We start from the raw sequence: 22,117 nt of genomic DNA on the forward strand, positions 1-22,117 counted from the left end.
CACACAACAAAAGTATATGCTCTACTATGTTTATAGCAAAAAAAAAAAAACCTTTTAAATGAATAGTAACATTTAAAATTTAAAAATCTGTATATTTTCATTAAGATCCATTTGAAGAAGACAGAATTAACTTGGGAAAGGCCATGTGCTCTGCCCAGACCAAGAGTTGGCCAATAAAAAGCTGAGGCCACTTCAGCCTAGCTGCTGCCACCCTCCAGCCCTGTCACATGAGCTCCCAGGGCTCTGCTGTTACATAACCCTTTAATAAGTTTAGTTGAATTTTAAACGACCTGCCTTCTCTTTCAGTGAAGTATTTAGTGCCACACGCATTCTTTCCCTAAGCTCCACACAGCACACATGCTGTCCCAGTCAGCTTTCCAGCTAACACACAATCTCTTCCTTTCAGTTGCTTTAAAAAAAAAAAGTGTCCTTTTAATTCTGTGCCTAGAACAGAAATTAAAAGCTAAATGTGCATGAGTGTGCATGTGTGCATGTGTGTGTGCATATGTATGTGTGTGTGCATTTTCATTATGCATGCACACACATTCAGATGTGCCCAGGGCCTTGTGCTAGGCAGGTACTGAATTGCAACCCCGGCACATGGTTTTTTGAGGCAGAGTCTTGCATTTTAGCATAGGCTGGCATGGATGGATCCTCTTGCCTCTGCCTTCCAAGTACTAGAATATCAGGAGTTTCCTACCACACCTGGAGGAATTTGGTCTTTCCAGTGATAGAAACGGTGATGAAGCTGCTTATTAAATTAAAGAACAAGTGTTCAGCCTCAAGTGCTCACGAGGAATGTGGATAAATGCATGCCACATATCCCTTTTGGTTTGCCAGTCCCTGTTTAATAGGCAGTATTTTCCACCTCCTCTAGAAATAATCAATCAGGTCAGTTCGGGATTTTATTTTGCCACTTCCCACCTTACCTGACTAAATGCTGCTGGGAGAATTTCTTGCTCTGACAGGAGCCTTTGATGTGCATCCCTTTCCTGTTGTGCTCCTGTGTGACAGTGACCTGACCATGAGGCTTCTGTCCTCTTTGTTTCTTTTAACTTCTGTAATAGTTTATTTCGGCTTCTAGTTCCAAAGGTCAGAACATAATGGTGAGGGAGGCATAGTGTCAGGCTGCTAGGGTGGAAAAGGGCTTATTTTCATGGACTGATTTTTTTTTTTTTGATTTATCAGCAATTTTGCAGTCTACTTTTTTTTTCTGTTTTAGTCTTAGGAAATCATTACCATTTTTGTTTTGTTTTGTTTCTGGCTAACAACTGTATTGGCTTTGAATTTTCCCTTCTTTGAGTCTAATGATAGGTTTGTGTTAGTGAGTTCTTCTGACCATTGGTATACATAGTAAAGCATTTTACATTCCAGGAAAGATAAGTAAAAGTAAAGGAGTTTTATCCAGAGCTATGGTGATAAACCAAGTCTGTGTTGAACTCATACTGTCAATGTTCCCCAGTAAGAGGCTTTTCTTTATTATTTTTTTTAGGTACTACCGTAGCCCTAATTATTCTTGCCTTGGGATTTCTGCTCTCAGCCCAGGTTTCCCCACGGGTCACTTTCAAACCAGTGGCTCCTTCAGGACAAAACGTCACCTGCACGGGATACAGGTGAGATTTTGCTATGTTCCCTCTTCATAATCCAGCTATAATAATTTTTTTTTGCTTTTAACATTTCTAAGACTTAGATGAATAGGAGACTCCTGAGTTCACAGCCTGGGGTCTGAAGGGCTCGTGACAGGAGGCGTGGTCAGGAATCATCAGTGTGAAAACCGTAGTCTTCAAATACAGAACATGAACAATTGAAGAAAAACGAGGTGCTTGACCCAATTGTAGTGTTGAGTGGGCTGAAAGGGGGACTGAAGAATTCACGGGTGAATTCATGAGAGAATGATTGGACAACTTTGATAATTCAAACACTTACTATTTGGTTACTTGTAGTATAGCCTTAACATACACATGCCAGCATGGGAAGGTCTTTAGGTACAGCTATTCCCATAGGCAACAGTTATAGAATTTCAAAACACCCACGAGCTATGGTTTTATCTTATTAATTTTTGATGGACTTGAGAATATCTATGGAATGTCTGTGGAGTGCAGACCCATGGGATTGCAGTAAAGATGAATTAAAATGTAGAAAATACCTAACACAGTGCTTACATGTGGTAAGTTCTCCAGGTTACAGCGTCTGTTCTAATTAATAAAACCCACAACAGAAGGGAAGACAGGAATGCCAGGCCTCAGAGAAGAACAGCTTCGTGGCTGCGGTGTATGAACTGAGCCCTGTAACGGGAAGTGAACTAAGCCCGTCAACAGCAGCAGCAGATGTGGTGACCGTGCAGGTAATCAGGACCTGAGTAAGAAGAAAAGACCAACCACGGGCTAGCCAGGGTACGGCAAACTAGAAGGAGGCTATGGAAAAGCCAGGTCACCTAAAATTGCCAGAGCTCTTTGTTCTTCAGCCCAAGAGCGTGAACATGCACGCATGGAAAGATTATAAGCAGAGGAGTGACTTGCCAAAAATTTCCATATATGCCATCTCTCTGCTTTCTGACTGTGTTGGTACACCAGTGTCATGCATACACGTTAAGAAGGCCCGCTGTTACAGATGTCTGTGAGTGAGATGATAGTCGCCTGGACTATGCTGGTAACACTGAGAGACTTTAAACGTGAAATCGATTCTCAATAAATTGAAGAGAAAAAAATCAACAGGAATTAAAAATAAGTTAGTGATTAACCAGGAGCTAGAAGAGAAAGGAGTCTTCAGGGAAGTTTGAAGTATCTTTTTGGGAAGCGAGGTAGAAAGGAATGTGGACAAGAAAGAAGGTGACGCTGGATGAGGCCGGATGGTAGGTTGTTGTGGGCAGATGGAACGGTGGGAGAATGCTGTGTAGGCTTGGGGGTGCTGCCATGTGATAGCTGAGGGTTTTAGAGTAGAACGTATCAAGGATGTGAAATCATCAAAGGGATGAATAAGCTGAGACCTGGTTTACAGCTCAAAGATTACTGAGACCTTGACTACCTTTGTGATTTCACCATGGTTCATTCATCACACGGACAGTACTTTCCCACCCTCTGTGTCCTATTCCCAGCATTGAGTCGTGTGTACTCATGGTGGACAAGGCATTTATTGGAGCCTAATTTAAACCTCTCTTCATTTAGGGATGCAGGGGTCTCCATACGTCATATCCTCTTCCCAGAACACTCTGGAAGACTGTTTATTCTCTAAGCTTCTCCTGTGGTGGTCCCATGTGAGGTCTTTTTATAGTCCCCGACTTGCAGACATTGCTTTTTCTCGCACCTCCAGGCTTTGTCTTCTTGCCTTAGACCCAGAAGGCAGTTTGCTAGTGAAGATGGACCTAGGGGGTTGGGCTGATTTTGCTAAGCCAATGCTAGCTGGCACGGCACCTCTTCAGTACATCCCGTACTGCACTGGATGCCCTGCGTCAGGCAAACCTCACCAGAAGAGTGGACCTCTAGCCGCTGCACTTCTCTCTCTGCTGTTTCTCAGTTGGAACCCTTGTCTGGAGTCATCACTGGGGGTGTTTACAAGCGCAGGAGAGGAGGGGCAGAGTTTGCAGACACTCCCTATCAGGTGTCCAGAGTCTTCACTGAATGCTAACTTCCTCTCACCCCTCACCCCTTCTCCAACACCATCAAGTCAAGAGTACAAAGATGTATGTTTATTGTGGTTCCTTCTGTGCAGCGATTTTACTCTGGGTTTGCTTCTGTAAATGAAGTTCTCAGCCATCTAAACTAAGCATTGTGACTTCACCTTCTCACCCCACTGTGACAGTGATGCTAGGTTTGGGAAACAGTGTGTCTTTCATTCCCTGTTCCTCTCAGAGATCACTTCTATACTTACCACACTGTTTTCTTATCCTTTCTAGCCATGTATGACCATCTTAAATCATTGACATAGCATTACAATACTGCCAGATTCAATCATATTTTTATGCAACACTGAAATGTACAAAAACTATATCTGTTCCTCGTTTTAACACCATGGTAACAATGTGTTCATTGTTTCTGGTCAGGCTTAGCAACTGGCAGTGAATTAATGACTATACAGAGTTGAAATTCTCTATCTGTTTCTATTATAGTCTTCCCTACTGATTTCCTCTCAAATCAACCTGGTTTCATTTTTAACCTTGTCAGGAGAAGGCAATATGCCTTGAGGTTAGTGATCATAAAAATGTCGTAGAGTGTGTTTGTGTTGTCTAATGACCACAGGCCCATTTGAGATTAAAATAGGCATAAATGGTATTTGAAAAAGAAAATGAGAGTTGAAACAGAAGCCTGAATAACTTTATCCTGGAACCTCATCCTGAAATATTGCATATATATTTTGTTGTTAGCTGCATACCTATTGCTGAATTTGGCACATGAAGAAGAGGATTTTACCAATGATGCAAGGATCTTTTTCATTTGTGTGGTGTGTGTGTGTGTGATACATGTGCATGAGTGCCAGTGATAGGTGCCACAGCTCATGTGTAGAGATTAGAGAACAACTTTTATGAGTTTTCTTTCTCTTCTATGGGTTTCAGGAATCCAACTCAAACCCTCAGACTTGCATAGCAAACATTTACTTCCTGAGCCATCTTGCTGGCATGATGGGAGGATTGCTCTCTGCCTGCATAGTACATCTCAGAAGAAACTGAATTCTTCATACGGCAAATCATCGTTTAGTTCTCCACGACTGTTCTTTATTTTGGTGACTTGAAATGTGTCAAAAACTTTCATAGCTGTTTTTCATGAATATTCTGAACTCAAACATTGCTTGTTTTCTGTAGCCAAAAAGTGTCTTTTGGACACAAACATGGTGCTGTGGACCTATAACCTGTGTACTTGGGAGATGGAGGTGGAAGAATAGGGAGTTCCAGATCATTGTTAGTCTTGGCTATGCAATGCTTTCTTATTTTAAGAAAAATCCTTCTTGAAAATATAAAAAGAGGGAATCTTAAAATAAGTGTGCAAAGAGCAGAGGCAGTATATTTCAAGAAGAGGCATCCTTTGTGTCTTCTATACAGGTCATGAAGAAGAGTATAGAGGTTGGTCATGGTGGTATCCCAGTACTCAAGAGGCAGAGGCAGGCAGATATCTGAGAATATGATGTCAGCCTCATCTATGTAGTGAGTTTCAGGCCATCAAAGACTACATGGTGAGATCCTGTCTCAGGGAAAAAGAAAATGTGGATTCTTCAAGGAACCTGGTCTTGGTGAACAAGTGAAATTACAAATATCCCTTGCTTCATAAAGCCGTGTGAATCCCTGGAATATGAGAGGACTTCAAGGGTGATAGGATGAAAATGACAATTTACATATTTAAAATACCACTATGGCTGCAGAGTAGAGTCAATCAGAAAAAAACAAAGAGATGAAGGGATGTAGGTAGCCTACGCAACAAGTAATATAATCTTAGTGGCTGTGGAGACAAACTCAAGAGGTATCATGGAAGGAAATGGCAGACTGGGTGGTTGGGTGGATGACCAGAGAGAACGAACACCTCTCCAATCGACTGTTGGGGTTAGCATCTGGCATCTACAGTCTCACTGCAGACTGATCTAAGTACCATAACCCAAAGCAGTTTGGGGAACAAAGGGTTTGTTCGGGTTTTTACTTCGACATCACAGTCTGCCCTTGAGGGGAGTTGGTATAGGAACTCAGACAGGAATCTGGAGGCAGGAACTGGAGATCAGCATGGTCGAACACTACTTACGGCATGCCACCCAGATCACCCAGACTGATTGTTTTCTTTTTTAATAGAAGTCAGGACCACCAGCCCAGGGTTTGCACCGTACACTGTAGACTGCACCCTTGCATATCAGTAATTAGTCAAGAAAATGCCTTCCCAGGTTTGTCTACAGTCCAGTATAACAGAGACATTTTCTCAGTTAAGATCCCCTCATCCCAGGTGATGGTAGGTTGAGTCGCATTAACAGGAAAACTGGCCAGAACATCCTCTTCTTAGGAACATTTTCTCCAGGATAAATGGGTTCACATTAGCAGCCAAGCATTTTAGCATTTTCTGGTACTCATATTCCTACTCAGAATACCACTTATCCCTTTCTAACTTGAAACATATACATAAAAACTTGTCTGAACTTACACAGTCAGGTCCAAAGTAGGGCTAGAATATAAAAAAAAATAAGTAAATATAAGTGTCTCAGATAACTGAATGTCTTCATGACTTTTCTATTGATGTGAAGAGACACCGTGACCAAGGCAACTTAGAGAAGAAAGCACTTAATTGGAGGCTTGCTCACAGTTGCAGAGGGTGGAGTCCTTGATTGTCATGGTGGGAAGCAGACAGGCATGGTACTAGAATAGCAGCTGAGATCATTCATCCTGATCACAGGCAGCAGGCAGAGAGACAGCACTGGATCTGGCATGGACTCAGTACCACTTAGATTCTCGTTCTAAAAGTTTGGCCATGACATGGAACCAATAACGCTACCTTAGAGTTCTGTTCACAAATCGTGTCCCATTCTGTTACATGTGAACATGGGGTGTAAGCTATGCCACTCTGTCTGCGACAGGCCAACACGGCCTTGTGGGAAATATTACTGAGTAATAAATGAAACTAAATAAAAGCCCTGACAACATTTTTTTTGCTTTTTTATTGATTTTTAATGAGCTCTACATTATACTTATTTTATAAGGTTAAACGTAATGAAAATTGCCGTCTTAGAAGCCATGTTGGCTGAATGATGAGACAAGCTATGTATCAGCAGCCAGATGTCTGACTGTTAGTCGAAGCTTTGCTCCTCATACCCCAGTACGCTGTCTAGGTCCCCTCCAATGCTCTCTCTGTCTGACATGTGGGAAAAAAAAACTGCTGCTTCCATCCAAACCTTTGTTTTTAAAAAAAAAAATTGTTTTTTAAAACCCATATAAGATGTCTCTTCAGTGAAAGTAGCTTTGACCACAGCGGCTTAGGCAGACTTGATGCTTGAATAGATGAATTTGATAGGAAGAAGTAAACGGTATTGATTAAAGGATAAGTATATATCAGTAAATAAATCAGAAGATTAATGAGATGTAACATTCTCTGTATACTTAGGGTTAGTTCTTATTTTTGACTAAAAAAACATTTTTGAGCATTACAGTAGGAAACAGGTACTAAAAAGAAACAGCCTTACTTTTAGTGGAACAAAAAGCAAAAAGTACAGCAAAGACCGATGGCGGGGGGGGGGGGGGGTTCAGAGTATGGCCTGGCTAGTCCCCGCCTCCTGAGGCCTTTGCAGCAGACTGCACATGAGGCATCACCACTGTCCACCTCTTTACAGAGTCATATTTTCAACTATGTAAGAGAAATTGACAGCATCACAAGAGAAACCAGTATATTAAAGTCTGTCACCAAATGTATGGGCCATCGTGTGAGGGATCAAACCTGCCTCGTGTGTCCTAGGCAAGTTCTTCGCCACAGAGCCACATGGCCAGCACCACCCCCTTTTGTCCTTCCTTCCTCCCTAATTTGATTTGGAGGTCAATTCTTTCTAAAATGTCTAGGTCAGCCTCAAACCAGCAGTCCTCTTACCGTAGCCTCTGGATTAGAGGCCTGCGCTACTACAGCCCGGTTCCAATCCTTCACAAATAAACTTGCTATAGAATGACACTCGTACCTCATTATTAAATATGAAAAGGCAGAGGTAGCGGCAGGTTCAACATCACAGTTGAGACATCTTAGTAATGTCAATGGTATTCGGAGAGTTCTATATTTACTGTAATGGGACATGGTGATATTAGATTGCTTTTGCTGACAGTTTATTGCCTGCATAATTCCTCCATAATTGAAGGAAATGCTTAATTTTAATAAAAGGTTAATAAAATACGAATTTTTTTCCCATCAACTTTGTGGGTCCCATGTGAAAGATATAGTTCACAAGAGTGAACTCAATCTAATTCTTTCAAGGTGGATAACGGTTTCTCAGACTGTCAAGGCAGAGCAGGCCCAAGAGTATGAGGGCAATCTAGGCAAAGGCAGGGGATCCATTCTCTTCAGGAAATTAGACTAAATTAGACTTTGATGTTGCTAGGGAACGAGGTGCCAGTCTGCAGATGAGGCAGAGGGAAACGAAGGGCCTTGGGTACCAAGTTAAGGCTTTGGTGGGGAAGAAGGAAGGCAATCAACAACACCAGACAGGAATTTGCATTATCACCTTGGAGCTTTGCAGAGGGCTTTCTGCTTGACTTTGGGGGTGTGTGGGAGAAGTCCCACAGCCCCAGAGAGACGAAACAAACTTGAAGCTTATTTATGTTGGTATTATGAGGACAGGGTATCTTTGGAGATGTTCAGGGTAGATTGTTTAAAATGTTAAGTGCAGAGATTTAGAGGGAGATATTAGACTAGTTCAGTGAGGGTTGCATGTTCTGTTGACTGATCTAGGAAGAGGGGTGAGCCAAATTTCTAAGCATGCTTTAGTTTCTAAATAATATTAGTTTCTGTGGATTAAGTCTTTCACTTTTGCAGGAATCTTTCCAAATTTTGTATGGATATTTTTGTCAAGTTACTCTCACACCTTTCTTAGGAAGAGAATATTAGATTATTTAATTGTATGGGAGGAAGACAAAGGCTGGGAGAGAGTGTATTGTGACTTACTGAGATTGCATAGCTCCTTTGTTCTGCCCACCACCCTCCGTTAGTCAAACGAATGGCCTTTCTCTGACTGCCTGACAGCCTGTCAAAGCTTTGAGAACCATAGAAAGGTACTTATGTCAGCCAGCTACCGTGCAGCAGGAAGAGCATCTATATAAACCTGCTTATCAACTCTAGGACTTTATCAAGACTCTCCCCCTAAAAATGGAGTACCAGATGATGAAGCTCATTAAACTAGCAACACCCTAATGATCGAGCTACAGAGTGTGCACTTAATCGAACTAATATTAAAACTCCTCCAGGATAGTCAGTAGCAGAGTTCATTCTGTAACCGAGATGAGGCTCTGGGCTCATACATAGATTAATAAGCCGATTAAATCACTTCCATCACTGCTGTCTTAGCGATGTTGATTTTGAGGGGGAAAAAAAACTGTTCCTGATTCCAGGAGAATTGGCCATAAAACGAATTGATACCTTTGAGCTGTCTCAGAATTTGGAACAGCCAGCTTTGTTTTCCCAGATTCGTGATGTTTTTCGAGACAGGATTTTTCTGTGTAGCCCAGCTGTTTACTGGAACTTGCCGTGTAGACCAGGTTGGCCTCAAACTCACTAAGATCCACCATCGTCTGACAGTTACTTGGATTAAAGGCATGCTCCACCACTGCCTGCCTATCTTTTCCCAAGTTTTATGTGTAGAAGTATTTTGCCTGCATGTATTTACATGCACCGTGCATACGTGTAATATTCACGGAGGCCAGACACCCCAGAACTGGAATTATGGATGCTGGCAAATGAACCCCAGTCCTCTGCAAGAGCAGCAAATGCTCCCAAGCACTGGGCTTTCATTATCCAGCACCATTTTTTGCCTTTAATCCAAGAAATGCTAATAGTTTGGGGTCACAAATGCAAAGCCATCATGAGCTGGCAGTATACCTCAGCTATTGCTGTCTTTCTCAAATAACACCACAGAGCATTGTTTTTATATCCCTACCTTGGGTCAGCCTTCCTCCAGAAGGTGGGAGTTCTGAATTTTCTAGAAAATAGGTCTGCTTTTATACTTGAGACAAGGAATGCAGCAGACACTGTGGAGTTGCTTTTACCTTAGACATTCTTTAGGAGAAGGAGCAACTGTAGGCAGGATGTTTCGGGCCTTCAAATGTCACTGGTGAAGTCAGCCATGACTTCATCATCAGAATCTCCTTTGAGGCCCACAAGCCCTTTACTCTCCTCCACAGTGTGTCAGTGAAGACCTCTAAAACATCGGGAGAAACAAATTAAACAAAGAGTTTTTCACATACTTTTGTAATCATTTCATGTTTTCACTGCCCAGAGCTCATGTAGGCTTTAGTCAGATTTACGATAGATTAGAGTCACAATCTGTATAATAATAATAAAATTTGACTATCTCTTTCCACAAGGGTACCAGAGAGCAGTTCATTTTTATATCTGTGTTGTTAGTGACTTCCCATAAACCGCTTGCTCTTTGACCAATGTCTAGTGACGATACTGCTCTTCACACTAGTTGTTTTGTAAAAAACTTACTGGCAAGTGGTCTTACTAAGTAACCACTTTGAGTCCCTTTCCTTACCCAAGTCTAAACACTAATGGCCAAACCATGATTCCTCTTATAAACCAGATTCAGTAACATCTTCCAACATTCTATTTTTCTGGCTGAGTAGAGAATAAAACACATTACAGTATTCTCATCTTCAGGAAAGTTTCAGTTCTAAAGAGCAAAGGGCCTTGTTCACAATTGCCTGTGCTGTGTATTTTAATGCAAGGGAAAAACTATTGTTCTTTTGGGTTTTGGTTATGGTTTATGGTATGTATGCGCATGTGTGTGGATGTGTGCATGTGTGTGTTTGAGTGTGTATGTGGGAGTTGTATATCCCAGGCCCCTCTAATGCCCCTCATGTGTGGCCTTCCAAATGTCTGTGGGATCACAGGCAGCTGCTACTGTGTCATTTCTTGTGACTCAGATAAGGATGTTTTGTCATTTGGAGAAGGTAAGCTTTATTTTTAAAGCTGTGTAGGAGTTCTTGGATGGCAGTAATGAGAGCTGCCCTGCTTACGAGCCTTAATGGAGGCACATTGTAGTCAACTGCCAACATGAACCGACCCTTCACTCTCCTGGGTCACTGGCAGTGTCTCCCTGAACCTCTGGTAGGCAGATATTCATGGTGAGAATTGGCATCTAGCATTGGTGATCACAACATTCCTGCGGTAGAGAAATCATGGTGTCCATTAGTGCCAACTTGAAGGTTGATTAATAAATCTCTCAACCTTTATAATACTAAAAGAAGACACTGTTCGTTCTCTGTATCATAAAGCCATCAGTAGCGGCCGATTCACAATCAGAATTTTCCTTTCTTTTAATTTTCCTTGAGAATATTCTGATTTTTTATGTAACAAATTCATTAGGCTTTTCCTTTATTTTTTTTTTGAGATAGACTCTTACGTATGAAAGTTGACACCAAACTCTCTAGAACCTCTAACCTCAGTGTCCCAAGTACTGAAATTACAAGTGTGTGCCCCCATGCCCAGCCCGTGCTGATTAGTCATAGAAATCAGAACCCAGGCTGCTTCTTAGAAGGATTTTCTTCTTTGCACATTTTGTACTGAAAAAGAACTTCAATGAGCCTTTAAAGTTGAAACCAATAACTTATTTCTCAAAATGATAGATCTATGAATATGTATATTGTCTTATTGATATATGTTGATCAGTTTTGTGATATGACACATGACCACAGCAAATCTTACGAAAAGCAGCATTTAATTGAGGCTTGCTTATATTTTTAGAGGTTTAGCCCATTGTCATCATGGCAGAGACACATGAACAGAAGTAGCTGAGAGCTCTACATCTAGATTCCAAGGCAGCAGGGAAAGAGAGACATTGGGACTTGCTTCAGCTTTTGCAACCCCAAAGCCCACCGCTAGTGACATACTTGTCCAACAAGGCCACACCTACTCCAACAAAGTCACACCTCCTAATACCTCTCAAGTGGTGCCACTCCCTAGTGACTAATCTTTCAAATATATGGAGACCATACTTATTCGAGCAGCACATTCCGACCACTGACTCCCACAGGCTTGTAGCCATATCATAATTAAAAATATGCATCCAATCCAACACCAAAAGTCCCCATAGTCTATCACAGTTTAAGCACTGTTTAAAAGTATGAAGTTCAAAGTCTCTTCTGAGACTCAAGGCACTCTCTGCACTGTAGCCCCTGTAAAACCAAAATCAAAAAGATCATGTGCTTCCAATATACAATGGCACAGAATATATACATTGCCATTCTGAAAAGGAGGGAAGGGAGCGTAGTGAAGAAACTTTGGACCAAAGCAAGACCAAACACGAGTAGTGCAAGCTCCAAAGTCTGCATCTCCATGTCGACGTCAAAGTACCCTTCAGATCTCCAACTCCTTTTAGAGTTGTTGACTGCAACAGACCTCTCTCTTGGGCTGGTTCTACACACTGTTAGCAGCTCTCCTTGGCAGGTATCCCATGACTCTGGCATCTCTAACATCTTGGCATCTCCAGGGCAATCCAGGCTTCACCTGTACAGTATCATAAAATGGCCTCTCTGTTTCTCCATGCAGGGATGTCCCCCCACCCCGACACACTCCTAGTCTTGGCAGCTTTGCTGAGCCTCAGAGAAAGATTCTACAACCCCTTTCTTGTATTGTTGACTGTAATGCCAGAACCATGTGGCTGAAGCTGCCAAGTTCTGCTGCTTGCTGAAACTAGAACATGGCTGCCTCATTCAGTTACATTTTCACCAGCTCTATGTTGTTGATGGTTTCCTTCACTCCTTAAACTTTCACAAGTTTACATCCTGTTTCACACATTGGAAGCTTAACTGGGTGGGGTCTTACCCTGATGTTGTTGCTCTCTATTCTGCAAAGCACCAAGCTTTTCTTTAAACTTTTTTATGTCTTTGAGTTCTAGACTTGGCTCCATGACTCTTCCTGGTGCTCCTTTTCTCCTCAAACTGTACATTTTATATTTTTCCTTGCTCAACTTGCTCCATTTCATTATAGACCTGCCTAAGAGTGACAACTAAAAACCACACAACAGAGTCAGTACTAGGTAGGCTGTCTTGAAATCTCCTCTGCCAATGCCATTAATTTAAACATTTTCAGTTTAGCCTCAGGCAGATCTTTTTGGACAGCCACATTCTCTACCAAAATTTCCTAAGAACAATTTCTGGGACTTTTGCTAATGTTCTCCTCTGAAACCTCTTGAGCCAATCCATCATAATTACATTGTTCTCAGCACCACTCCCTACCTGAATGGCCCATTAAGCCCTTCTTAAAGAATTCCACTGGTTTTCTAATCTAAAATCCCAAAGTACACATTCCACCAACAAGCAGCATGGCCAGGCCTGGTATCAACTTAATACTTAGTTGGTGTTAAATTACTGTGAAGAAACACCATGATCACAGAAAATCTTATAAAAGAATGCATTTAATTGGGGATGACTTACAGTTTCAGTGATTGAGTTCATTATCATCATAGAAGGGAGCAGGGAGGCACACAGGTAAAAGTAGCTAAGAGTTCTATATCTAAATCCTCAGGCAACAAGAAAAAGAGAGACACTGTGACTGCTTAGACTTTGAAATCTCAAAGCCCACTCCCAGTAACAGTTCCTCCATCAAGGCCATGCCCTCTCAAGTAGTGGCTTTCCTAACGACCAAGCATTTAAATATATAATCCTAAGGGTAATTCTTATTCATCTACCACAGCATGCATGAAGAATATTAATCAGCATCATTAATTATAATTTTTCTTTCCTTTGACATTACATTAGAATGTTTGCCTTGTTATGTTTTATTACAATCACCTTCAAGAATCTAAACATTATGAATTATTATTCTTTTCCACTATATTTGGAATTCTAGTAGGAAGCAAGTGGGCCTCCGGTCATGTAAACAGACATTGTCATGGCTCAGGTCAGCCAAGGGTGGAACCTAAGAGGTCTCTGCATTCTACTTTTTAAAAACTTTCTTCTTTATTTATTGTGTCTTTTCCATCACGCATCACGATTCCATTCATTTCCCCGCCCCTTCATATCTACCCTCTGCCCTTGCAAACCCCTTCCCAATAAAATAAAATGAAATTTAAGAGGAAGAGAGAAAAGTTAAACTCACCACAGAAGCTGTCGTGTGACCTGGTGGGGCACACAGTATACCCTTTTAGCCGCGTAGTCTACTTTTTAAAAGCCACTTTCCTTACTCTCCAGCAGTCGAGTTATTTTGCTTATTTTAAGAAAATGCAACACCCAGCTCTAATAAGAAAGTGCAGAGAAAGGTATGTCTATAAATAGAAGGACTGATTGATTGGCATAGCTAAACACAAACACTCAAGTGGCGATGTGTATCACATGCATGCCTGCAGATAGACAAATGTGAAGATATTCATAGGAAGGGTTTTTCAGTCGTGATAACTTGAAATTAATATCTTACTTGCACACAACGTGGTAACCATCATATGGAGATACAATTTCATCAATATACAATGTGCTATCTTTAATGCAAAAATCAGGAGCTGCCCTTTGCTGATGCAGAGAATCCTCCATGGAAAGGGCAGAGAAGAAATGCACAAGGATGCTTTAAGGGACTAAAATGGCAAACAAAACCAAGGAAGTCAATCACTCTTTGTGGCTTGGGGATGCCTTGGGAGGGTGAGTTTTGCCATGAGTCTGTTTGAGGTTACCCCATAGAGAGCTTATTTCAGAGAGCGACTGCCCTAATAACGTTTCCTCCCTGAAGCCTTCCGCTGGCTTTTGAGAGGGGCTGTGCAGAAGAAAACCCCAAGATGCAGGGGCTGTGCTCACTCAGCAAGCTCAGACATTGAGAGTGTTTTTAAAACTCAGTATTTTTAGGAGTTTTAGGCAATTGTGTAGCGGGATGAAAAGTAGGAGAGAAACCTGCTCCCGGTTAACTGCTGAAAGATACCTGCTGTCTCCTGAGGGCTCTTTAACGGAGTGGAATGTTTTATGGAAGGTAAACTGAGGGCAGCTTAGTAGATGGGGTGTTTTACTTCACGAAGCTAGTATTGTGACCCTAGCTTTTACAATAATTTCTGAATATATAATTGCCTGAGTTATTTTTGTTTCTGTTTTTTTCTTCTAATGAGTTCCTTCTTCCATGGCTGGAATGGAGGAAGTTCCCTGGCAGCCATGCTGTGACAGGGAAGAAAGACTGATGTTCTTGAGTTCATACCTGGCCCCGCAGAGGGCTCACAGGAGGTACAGGGCCCCTGCTTGTTCTTAACAATATCCCAAGTCATCTGCTCCAGGCAGCTGGTATTTGAAATGAGGCCATAAAGTAGGGGGGATTTGACGGAGGGACGAAGGGGGGCAATGATGATCACGTGGGCCTAAGGTCATGGTGAGGGCTGGGGGAGTTTGTTTTACCTACCCATGCAAGGGACCCTAAAGCCTGCATCCCAGCAACTAGTTTTCTGAGCTGAGATCTTGTTAAAGGTAACTTTAAGACAAGGCATGGCTCTAGCTGCCTCTCGTTGGTTTAATGAGACACACTTAAGAAACTGGACCATTTCCTACAGAGTCAGATTTATCGACTTCTGAGTAGAAATTAGAATGCTCTGAATTAGCCCCTGTTAATGTTTTAAAGATTTTTCCCTGAGGCCACATTGAGCTACACGCCGTCGGCATTGGGTTACTGAATAACAACAGGCCGCCTTTCCTCTCCCCTGGATGCTAGACATGAAGCTTTGGCCTTTATTTATCTCTTCTTTACCTAGAAACATTTGAATTTCTTAGAACCAGGTTTAGTCTAAACATATGAATCTCTATTTCCCCCACCAACCCCTTTTCTAAAAAGAAACCGCAGAGATTTTAAAGGTAAATCTCCTCCCCATTTCTTCCCCAGAATTCCCACTCGGCTGCCCGTTTTCTAACTGACCTCTCTGAGCTCTGCCCTCAGTCCCCCTACTCCCCACATCTGACAGGGTCTGAGTCTGCATTCAGTCCCCCAGCACTCCCCACAGCTGAGCACATTCTCAGGGGTTGCACATTCTCCCCCACCACCAAGACTGCAAGCTTCCATTGCACTTAGATAGCATAATGCTTCTCCAGAAAGTGCTATTACCTTTTACTATGATATTTGAAAGCTATAATCTAAGGCAATGCCGTGTGTGTGTGTGTGTGTGTGTGTGTGTGTGTGTGTGTGTGTGTGTTTCTGCTGTGTAGGCTCGGAGGAAATTAGCCTTGTAGTTTATTTCTTACTGAAGATGAATTATAAAGATTATTAACCTACTCCTCCATTTTTCATTGTTGATCTCCTCCTGTTCATAAGAGCTGTGGCTTCTGGCAATTTAAATACAAGCTGTAGCTTGTTCTTTGATGGTTAATTTTGTTTTATTTCATGACCGACCCAGGCATTTACCTTCAGCCGCCCACCCCTCAGAATTCATTTTCAGATGTTAGACATAAAGAAAAGTGTAGCCAGGCTACAACTCACAACCCCTGGGAAGCTAGGTAACAAGAAGTACCCTAAGGGAGACTTGCAGGGATCCCCCCTGGAAAGGGGAGATAGATAAATTTGAGTAAATTGGGAGAGGGTGGCAGGGGGAGGAGAACATGACGGAACTGGATAGTTGAGTTGGGGGAGGGACAGAGAGGGAGAGCAAGGAAAGAGATACCTTGATAGAGGAAGCAATTAAGGGGTTAGGGAGAAATCTGTTGCTAGGGAAACCTCCACGAATCCATTTTCTCATTTCACAGGAATGCTGAGTATAAACTTTTGTTTATCCGTTAGCAGTGCTTCCGTTTACCTAGTCGGAGTCCAGCCAGAGCTCAGCCCACACTGTCGTTTATGAGATTGCCACCAGCACTGCCATTTGGGGGCCTGTCTGGGACCTAATGGTACTTGGCTCCCACATTGTAAGAAATGGAGAATTTAGAGTTCCGTTATGCATCTGTCTCAGTTGTGTTATGAACGGGTCCTTCCAGGTCACGTGCTCTTGGTGTATAACACTTAAAGTCTAGAATTTGGAACTTCTTCTTGGTCACATTTTTTAAGGGGCAAGTAGGTTTCACACATAAAAGGCAACTTGTGCTTGGCAAATTCCTACAGGCATTGACCTTGTGTTTCAGGAATGGATTTTCTGTGTAGGGTACCTTACGTGAGGAATGGCCCCTTCTAGCTAGCCTTTTCTTTAATGGCATTCGTTAAAGTCACAGTCACGAGATATGTTCTTGGTAAACGGTCATTTAGCCGATTTCTAAGGTATATAATGTGTATTGTTAATTCTAGAATGTCAAGTGGATGGTAGGCATGCTGTGGTATTGAGAATAATTTTTCCATAAATGATATATGTGATTAGAAAGCAAAGAAATTCAGGGCAAGGATGACAGTGTGCTAGGGAACTCTGTCACCTCTAGAGGCCTGAAAGCTCCCCGTCAAGGCAGGGACTGGCAATAACCATTTTTGATATTTGCCTTCCTGTCATTGAGAGAGCCTGGGGCATCCACACAGAGTATCAGAAATGAACTGTCCACACTTTTTTTTTTTTTAATGCAGGTTAACAGTTGAGCCTCCACATAAACTGTGAGCTGTGTTCTGAGGGAACAGTATAGCCATTGCAGCTGTGTTAGTCATGGTGATGGCCAGAGTGTTCTCCTCCCCTCTGGACCAGATGCAACGCTCTGGTCCTCAGATGCTGGGAGCTCCTTCTTCTCAGAGCCTGGAGGGAAAACAAGAGAGGACAGGCCTGGCTTTGCTCCTGTCAGAGCTAAAAGCTGATGAGGTTCACACAGTAACCTCCAGTTTTCCTGTGCCATAAGCAGGGAGAACAGCCAGTGTCTTTTTCTTGCCTGTCTCAAAGGTAAACACCAGCAAAAGCCAGACCTTCGGTGAGTTCTTACAGATCTCCCCCGTGTTGTGTCTGAGAGTCAAGACTCATTTCAAATGAGGGAGGAGTTGACAGCAGGACCTTACGTGAAAATAAACCCAACTTTTAAACAATGTAGATGTCTTAACATTTTAGGTAAATGATCAAAGAGCCCTTTTGACTTAAGAGTTTTATTGAAAAATCACATCCTTCATGCCTTCGGAGTCTCGTGTCTCTCAGATATCCTTTTCTGGCGGCCTCCTTCTCCCCCCAATACTCCATAGCATGATTGTTTGTACAGAGTGAGAATTATATATTTTGTGCCGATTGGTCTTTTAACAACAAAATAACCCATTCTCCCATTCTCTATAATATCCTTTTTCTTTACCTGGTAAATTTCTCTTATGACTTACTTTAGATATTATCTCTGAACTTATTTCCAGCTCTTGGAACCTCCTCTGCCTTTTAGGTAGGAAGCCAGCCCATTCCTCTCTTATGACTGTTGTCGTGTACATAGGTCTTTTATCTGCCACAAATCAGAGTCTTGATTTATTCCTCTGTAATATGACCAGTGCCACATGTGCCTAGAGTGTACACAAAGGACCGTAGAGCTATAGATCACAGGACAGGGTGCCCACAAGAAAACCCATTCCACACCCACGCTGTAGGTTAAGGTTGAGAGACTCTGCCCACTTCAGACTTCTCTGCTGTTCAGTAATACTGTTGAATGAGTAGTGGCTAATCAAATGCCACTCTGTGATCTGGCCATAGATGTAATTTGCTCAAATTAGCCTTTCTTCCTATACTCATTAGTTTCCAGGTATAATCAGTGTGTAGCTGGAACTCAGTATGTTAGTGTTACATGTACAAATCTCCACCAAGATGTTCACAATGGCTGGGTTTGGGGTATTTGTAATTCTGCTAAAGATTTACTTCAAAAATGGTCTCTCATTGTTTTAAATATATGTTTGTATATATATATACATATATATATAAGTATATATATGCATATGTATACATATATGTGGGAGAAGACATTTCCAATTTTGAATATAGATGGAGCATGAAGGAGAGAGACACTTATAAGAAATAGATGTTTTATTATAACTTAAGACTAGTCGAGGCTGGATCCAGACAGACCAAGTCTGTAACAGCTATCAGTGTTTGAGGAAAGCAATCTTTTTACTGCAGGTCTACCAGGCTTGTTCTGTGACACGCCCCCCCCCACCTTCCCACACAGTATCTTACAAATTTGCTCTAATCTGCATGGAAAGATGCATGGATGAAAGTGACCATCCAGCTATCTCCTGGATCTGGTCATACCATTTGGCTTGGCCAAAAGCAAGTAAAATAGTATGAGCTGTGGGGGCGGCATCTGGAGTTGGGATGTCACAAGCACCGGTTGACCAGGTCAGCGTGACTTTCACTATTTTCTTTCTTTTTCAGTTACTGTAATGAGTGTATGCTGGATCCAGACTGCGGCTTCTGCTATAAGATGAACAGTTCCGCTGTCATCGACTCCTCCTGTGTTCCAGTTAATAAAGCTTCTACAAATGAGGCAGCCTGGGGCAGGTATGTCACTCACTGCTTACCGTGAAAATGCCATTCAGTTTCAAAATGAGGATATTTCACGAGCTTATACTCATTGTACAAGGAATGGACTTTGCTGTGATATTTCCGTGACAGTTTGGTTACATTGACTCCTACTTCACTCTCCTGCCCTCCTTTTCCCTCCAACCAGCCACCCCCTCCCCTTTCCCTAACAGTGTCTTCTAGTTTCATATCTTCTTTTTTAAAAAAATAATCAAGATTTCAGGCCTGAAGATGACTCATCAGGTAAAAGTGTTTGCTACTAAACCTCCCTGCCTACCTGAGCCAATCCCTAGAACCCACCATACAGAGTTGTGCGTGCACGCACGCACACACACACACACACACACACACACACATGTTAAAAAAGTTAAAAATCCAGATTCAGTGTACGAGAGAAGGTGTTATCCCCAGCGAGCCTGGCTTCCAGCCTGCAGAGTGTCCGCTATGCAGCGGGGCTGTTCCATGTACTCCTCAGAAAAGGCTTTACAGCACACACTAGGGATCCAAAAACACTGCATGTTTCAAAATGCAGAAAGAAGTTCTCAGGCCCCACATGCTCGGCAAATACTCTACTATTAAACAGCTACCCCCAGCCCAGCCACCAGGCTTCTGATCTTTAGCTGAAGCTGGTTTTCTGGCATCCACAGGGGGCAGTTCTTCCCACGCCACACTGTAATTTCCAAACTGCAATCTTCTGAACCCAATTGAAAAATGGCTGTAAAATCAAAATAAATCAACATCACTTTAAATTATTCCACGAAGCCATTTTCCCCCTGGAGTTTTTGTGACTCTGGGAAATTAACCAAAATCAGAAAAACGGTTGCTAACCATCAGTGTGTGGCCTGGATGAAAGCTCTCTGCATTTCTGTTTGGGACAAAGCACATTGGTTAATCATGAACACATAAATCATACTTATATACGATGAGTATTCCTCACACTTAAGAGCTAATATATCTAATATCCAGGATCTCAAAATATGGCAATCTATATAATATGTCTTTAACCTCTTTTTCCATTTTAAATCCCCTTTAAAAATAGTCCCTCCCCTCCTCACTACCCCAGCTTTGACAAAGAAAAGGAAACCTGCAAGCCATAGCTTGCATCTTCTGGAGGTACAGCCTAGCATGCTAGAGTCGGTTTTTAGGCTCCTGCCATTACTTATTTTACTAGGTAATTGCTCAAAAAAAGTAGAGGTAAACTTTATGTTAGATATGTAAGACTCCAGACTACCTACGAAGTACACTAATTACAAAGGAATAATGTGGAAGATGCAATCACTATTTAACCAAACACTTTAAGAGAATGTCTCCCAAAGCACAGCAGTGTGTTAGTTCCTTTTGTGCCACAGGCCACGTTTCTCTGACACCAGCTTTGGTGTTAGCTCCCAGTCCCTTGCTATGACAGAATATCACGCCCACTGGCAACTCTTGGGAAGAAAGAGTTTATTCTGGTTGATGGCTCAAATGCATGATGCTGAGGGGGACAGAGTAGCAGGAATCTGAGGAGCCACACTTTTAACCACTCAGAGGAAGCAGAGAAAAGGTTATCAACTTGCAAAGCCACCCTTCAAGTTCCACAGTGCCCCCCAAACTACCTGGAAACCGAGCGTTGAAATATCTGAGCCTCTGGAGGACACTGCTCAGTCAAAGCACTGCGCCACTTTGTTGTTTGAGTGAGTCCAGTTAGTTGATTGTATATTGTAGGTATAGTCACTTAGAGCTTGAACTCAGAGGATGTGTACTCACCACTGAGGAAAAAAAAATAAGACTGAAAATTAGTTGTATGAAATTATGAACATATTATACAATCCATAGAACTATAATAAATGCGCGAGGACTGGGGACATGGCTCAACTAATAAAACACTTGCTGCATAAAAAGGATAACTGGACTTCAGATCCCCAGAACTAACGTAAACACTGGGTGGGCTGGGAGGCCAACCTAGAACCCCAATGCATGCAAGCACTAGGGGATTCCTAGGTCAAGCCTCCTTGGCAGACTAATTGAACTGGCCCTCCAAGCTCAACACTAGGCCTTGCCTGAGTCTATATGTGGAAACTGATCTAGAAGTACACCTGATATCAATCAGCCTTTGATCTCCATGTGCATGTGTACTTGTGCAACCTTGTACACGTGTGCCCCCATATACAAACATACATACACACATGCATAGAGACATCTGTATATATATATATATATGAAAAATTAATTTAGAAATCTAAGTAGTGTATTGTCCCATGTTTTATGGTACTACCTTGTAATCTGCTGACATGGTTTAACTTAAAAGAAATGCAGGGTATGTTTTTATACTATACTCAGAGTTGTATGCATATATATATATATATATGTCAAATGTGTAAATATCTACATGTTGCATGTATGCCATAACCCAGCAAATTTTGCATACAAAAAAACTTAAGAAACTAAAATTATATGTAACTAAATGTGGAAAACATGGTATAAAAACTTAATATGTGTGATCTGTTTGAAAGATAAGCTACTAAATGGAGTAGCAATAAAATCAAGCTAAGAAAGACAGGAGAGGGAAAATTTACAAAACTATGGTTTTGAAAAATCACAGGAAACAGAAAAATTAGACATCTATCTAAGTCTACTCACAATAAATCAATTAGACACACTGATTAAAGACAAATGTATTTGGATTAAATTTTTAAAGATACATTCTATGTACCATTTACCAGCACTCCGGAGGCAGCGGCAGGCAGGTCTCTGTGTGTTCAAGTTCCAGGACAGGCTCCAAAGCTACAGAGAAACCCTACTTCAAAACAAACAAACACACACACACACACACACAAAAGTTTGGAACTTCAATAGAAAAAAATTCCATGCTAAGTCAAGAAGATGAAACTAGCAGAAATTGGAGAATTTGGAAGTCTTACAAGTTTAAGATAAGAATTAAATAGTGAACCTAAAATGTTCATTTATTTCAAGCCAACATGGAATGCCTACAAAAATGTGCTGTGCTTAATAAAAAAGATCAAATTTAACAAGTATATTAATATACACATTCAAATAAACTCTAAGTAAATCCAGATACTAG

General features: G+C 41.7%; 1 protein-coding gene across 1 annotated transcript in view; it reads left to right on the forward strand.

Annotated features, from left to right (window-relative positions):
* Window positions 1-22,117, forward strand: part of Slc2a13 (solute carrier family 2 member 13) — a 303,202-nt gene that overhangs the window by 222,254 nt on the left and 58,831 nt on the right. The window contains 2 exon segments of the mRNA XM_050130973.1: window positions 1,493-1,613; window positions 18,910-19,035. Coding sequence (XP_049986930.1) covers window positions 1,493-1,613; window positions 18,910-19,035 — 247 coding nt within the window.

This window comes from Alexandromys fortis, unplaced genomic scaffold (genome assembly GCF_014885135.2).
Source record: "Alexandromys fortis isolate MF-2015 unplaced genomic scaffold, M_Fortis_MF-2015_v1.1 scaffold_28, whole genome shotgun sequence".
NCBI classification, from domain to species: Eukaryota; Metazoa; Chordata; class Mammalia; order Rodentia; family Cricetidae; genus Alexandromys; species Alexandromys fortis.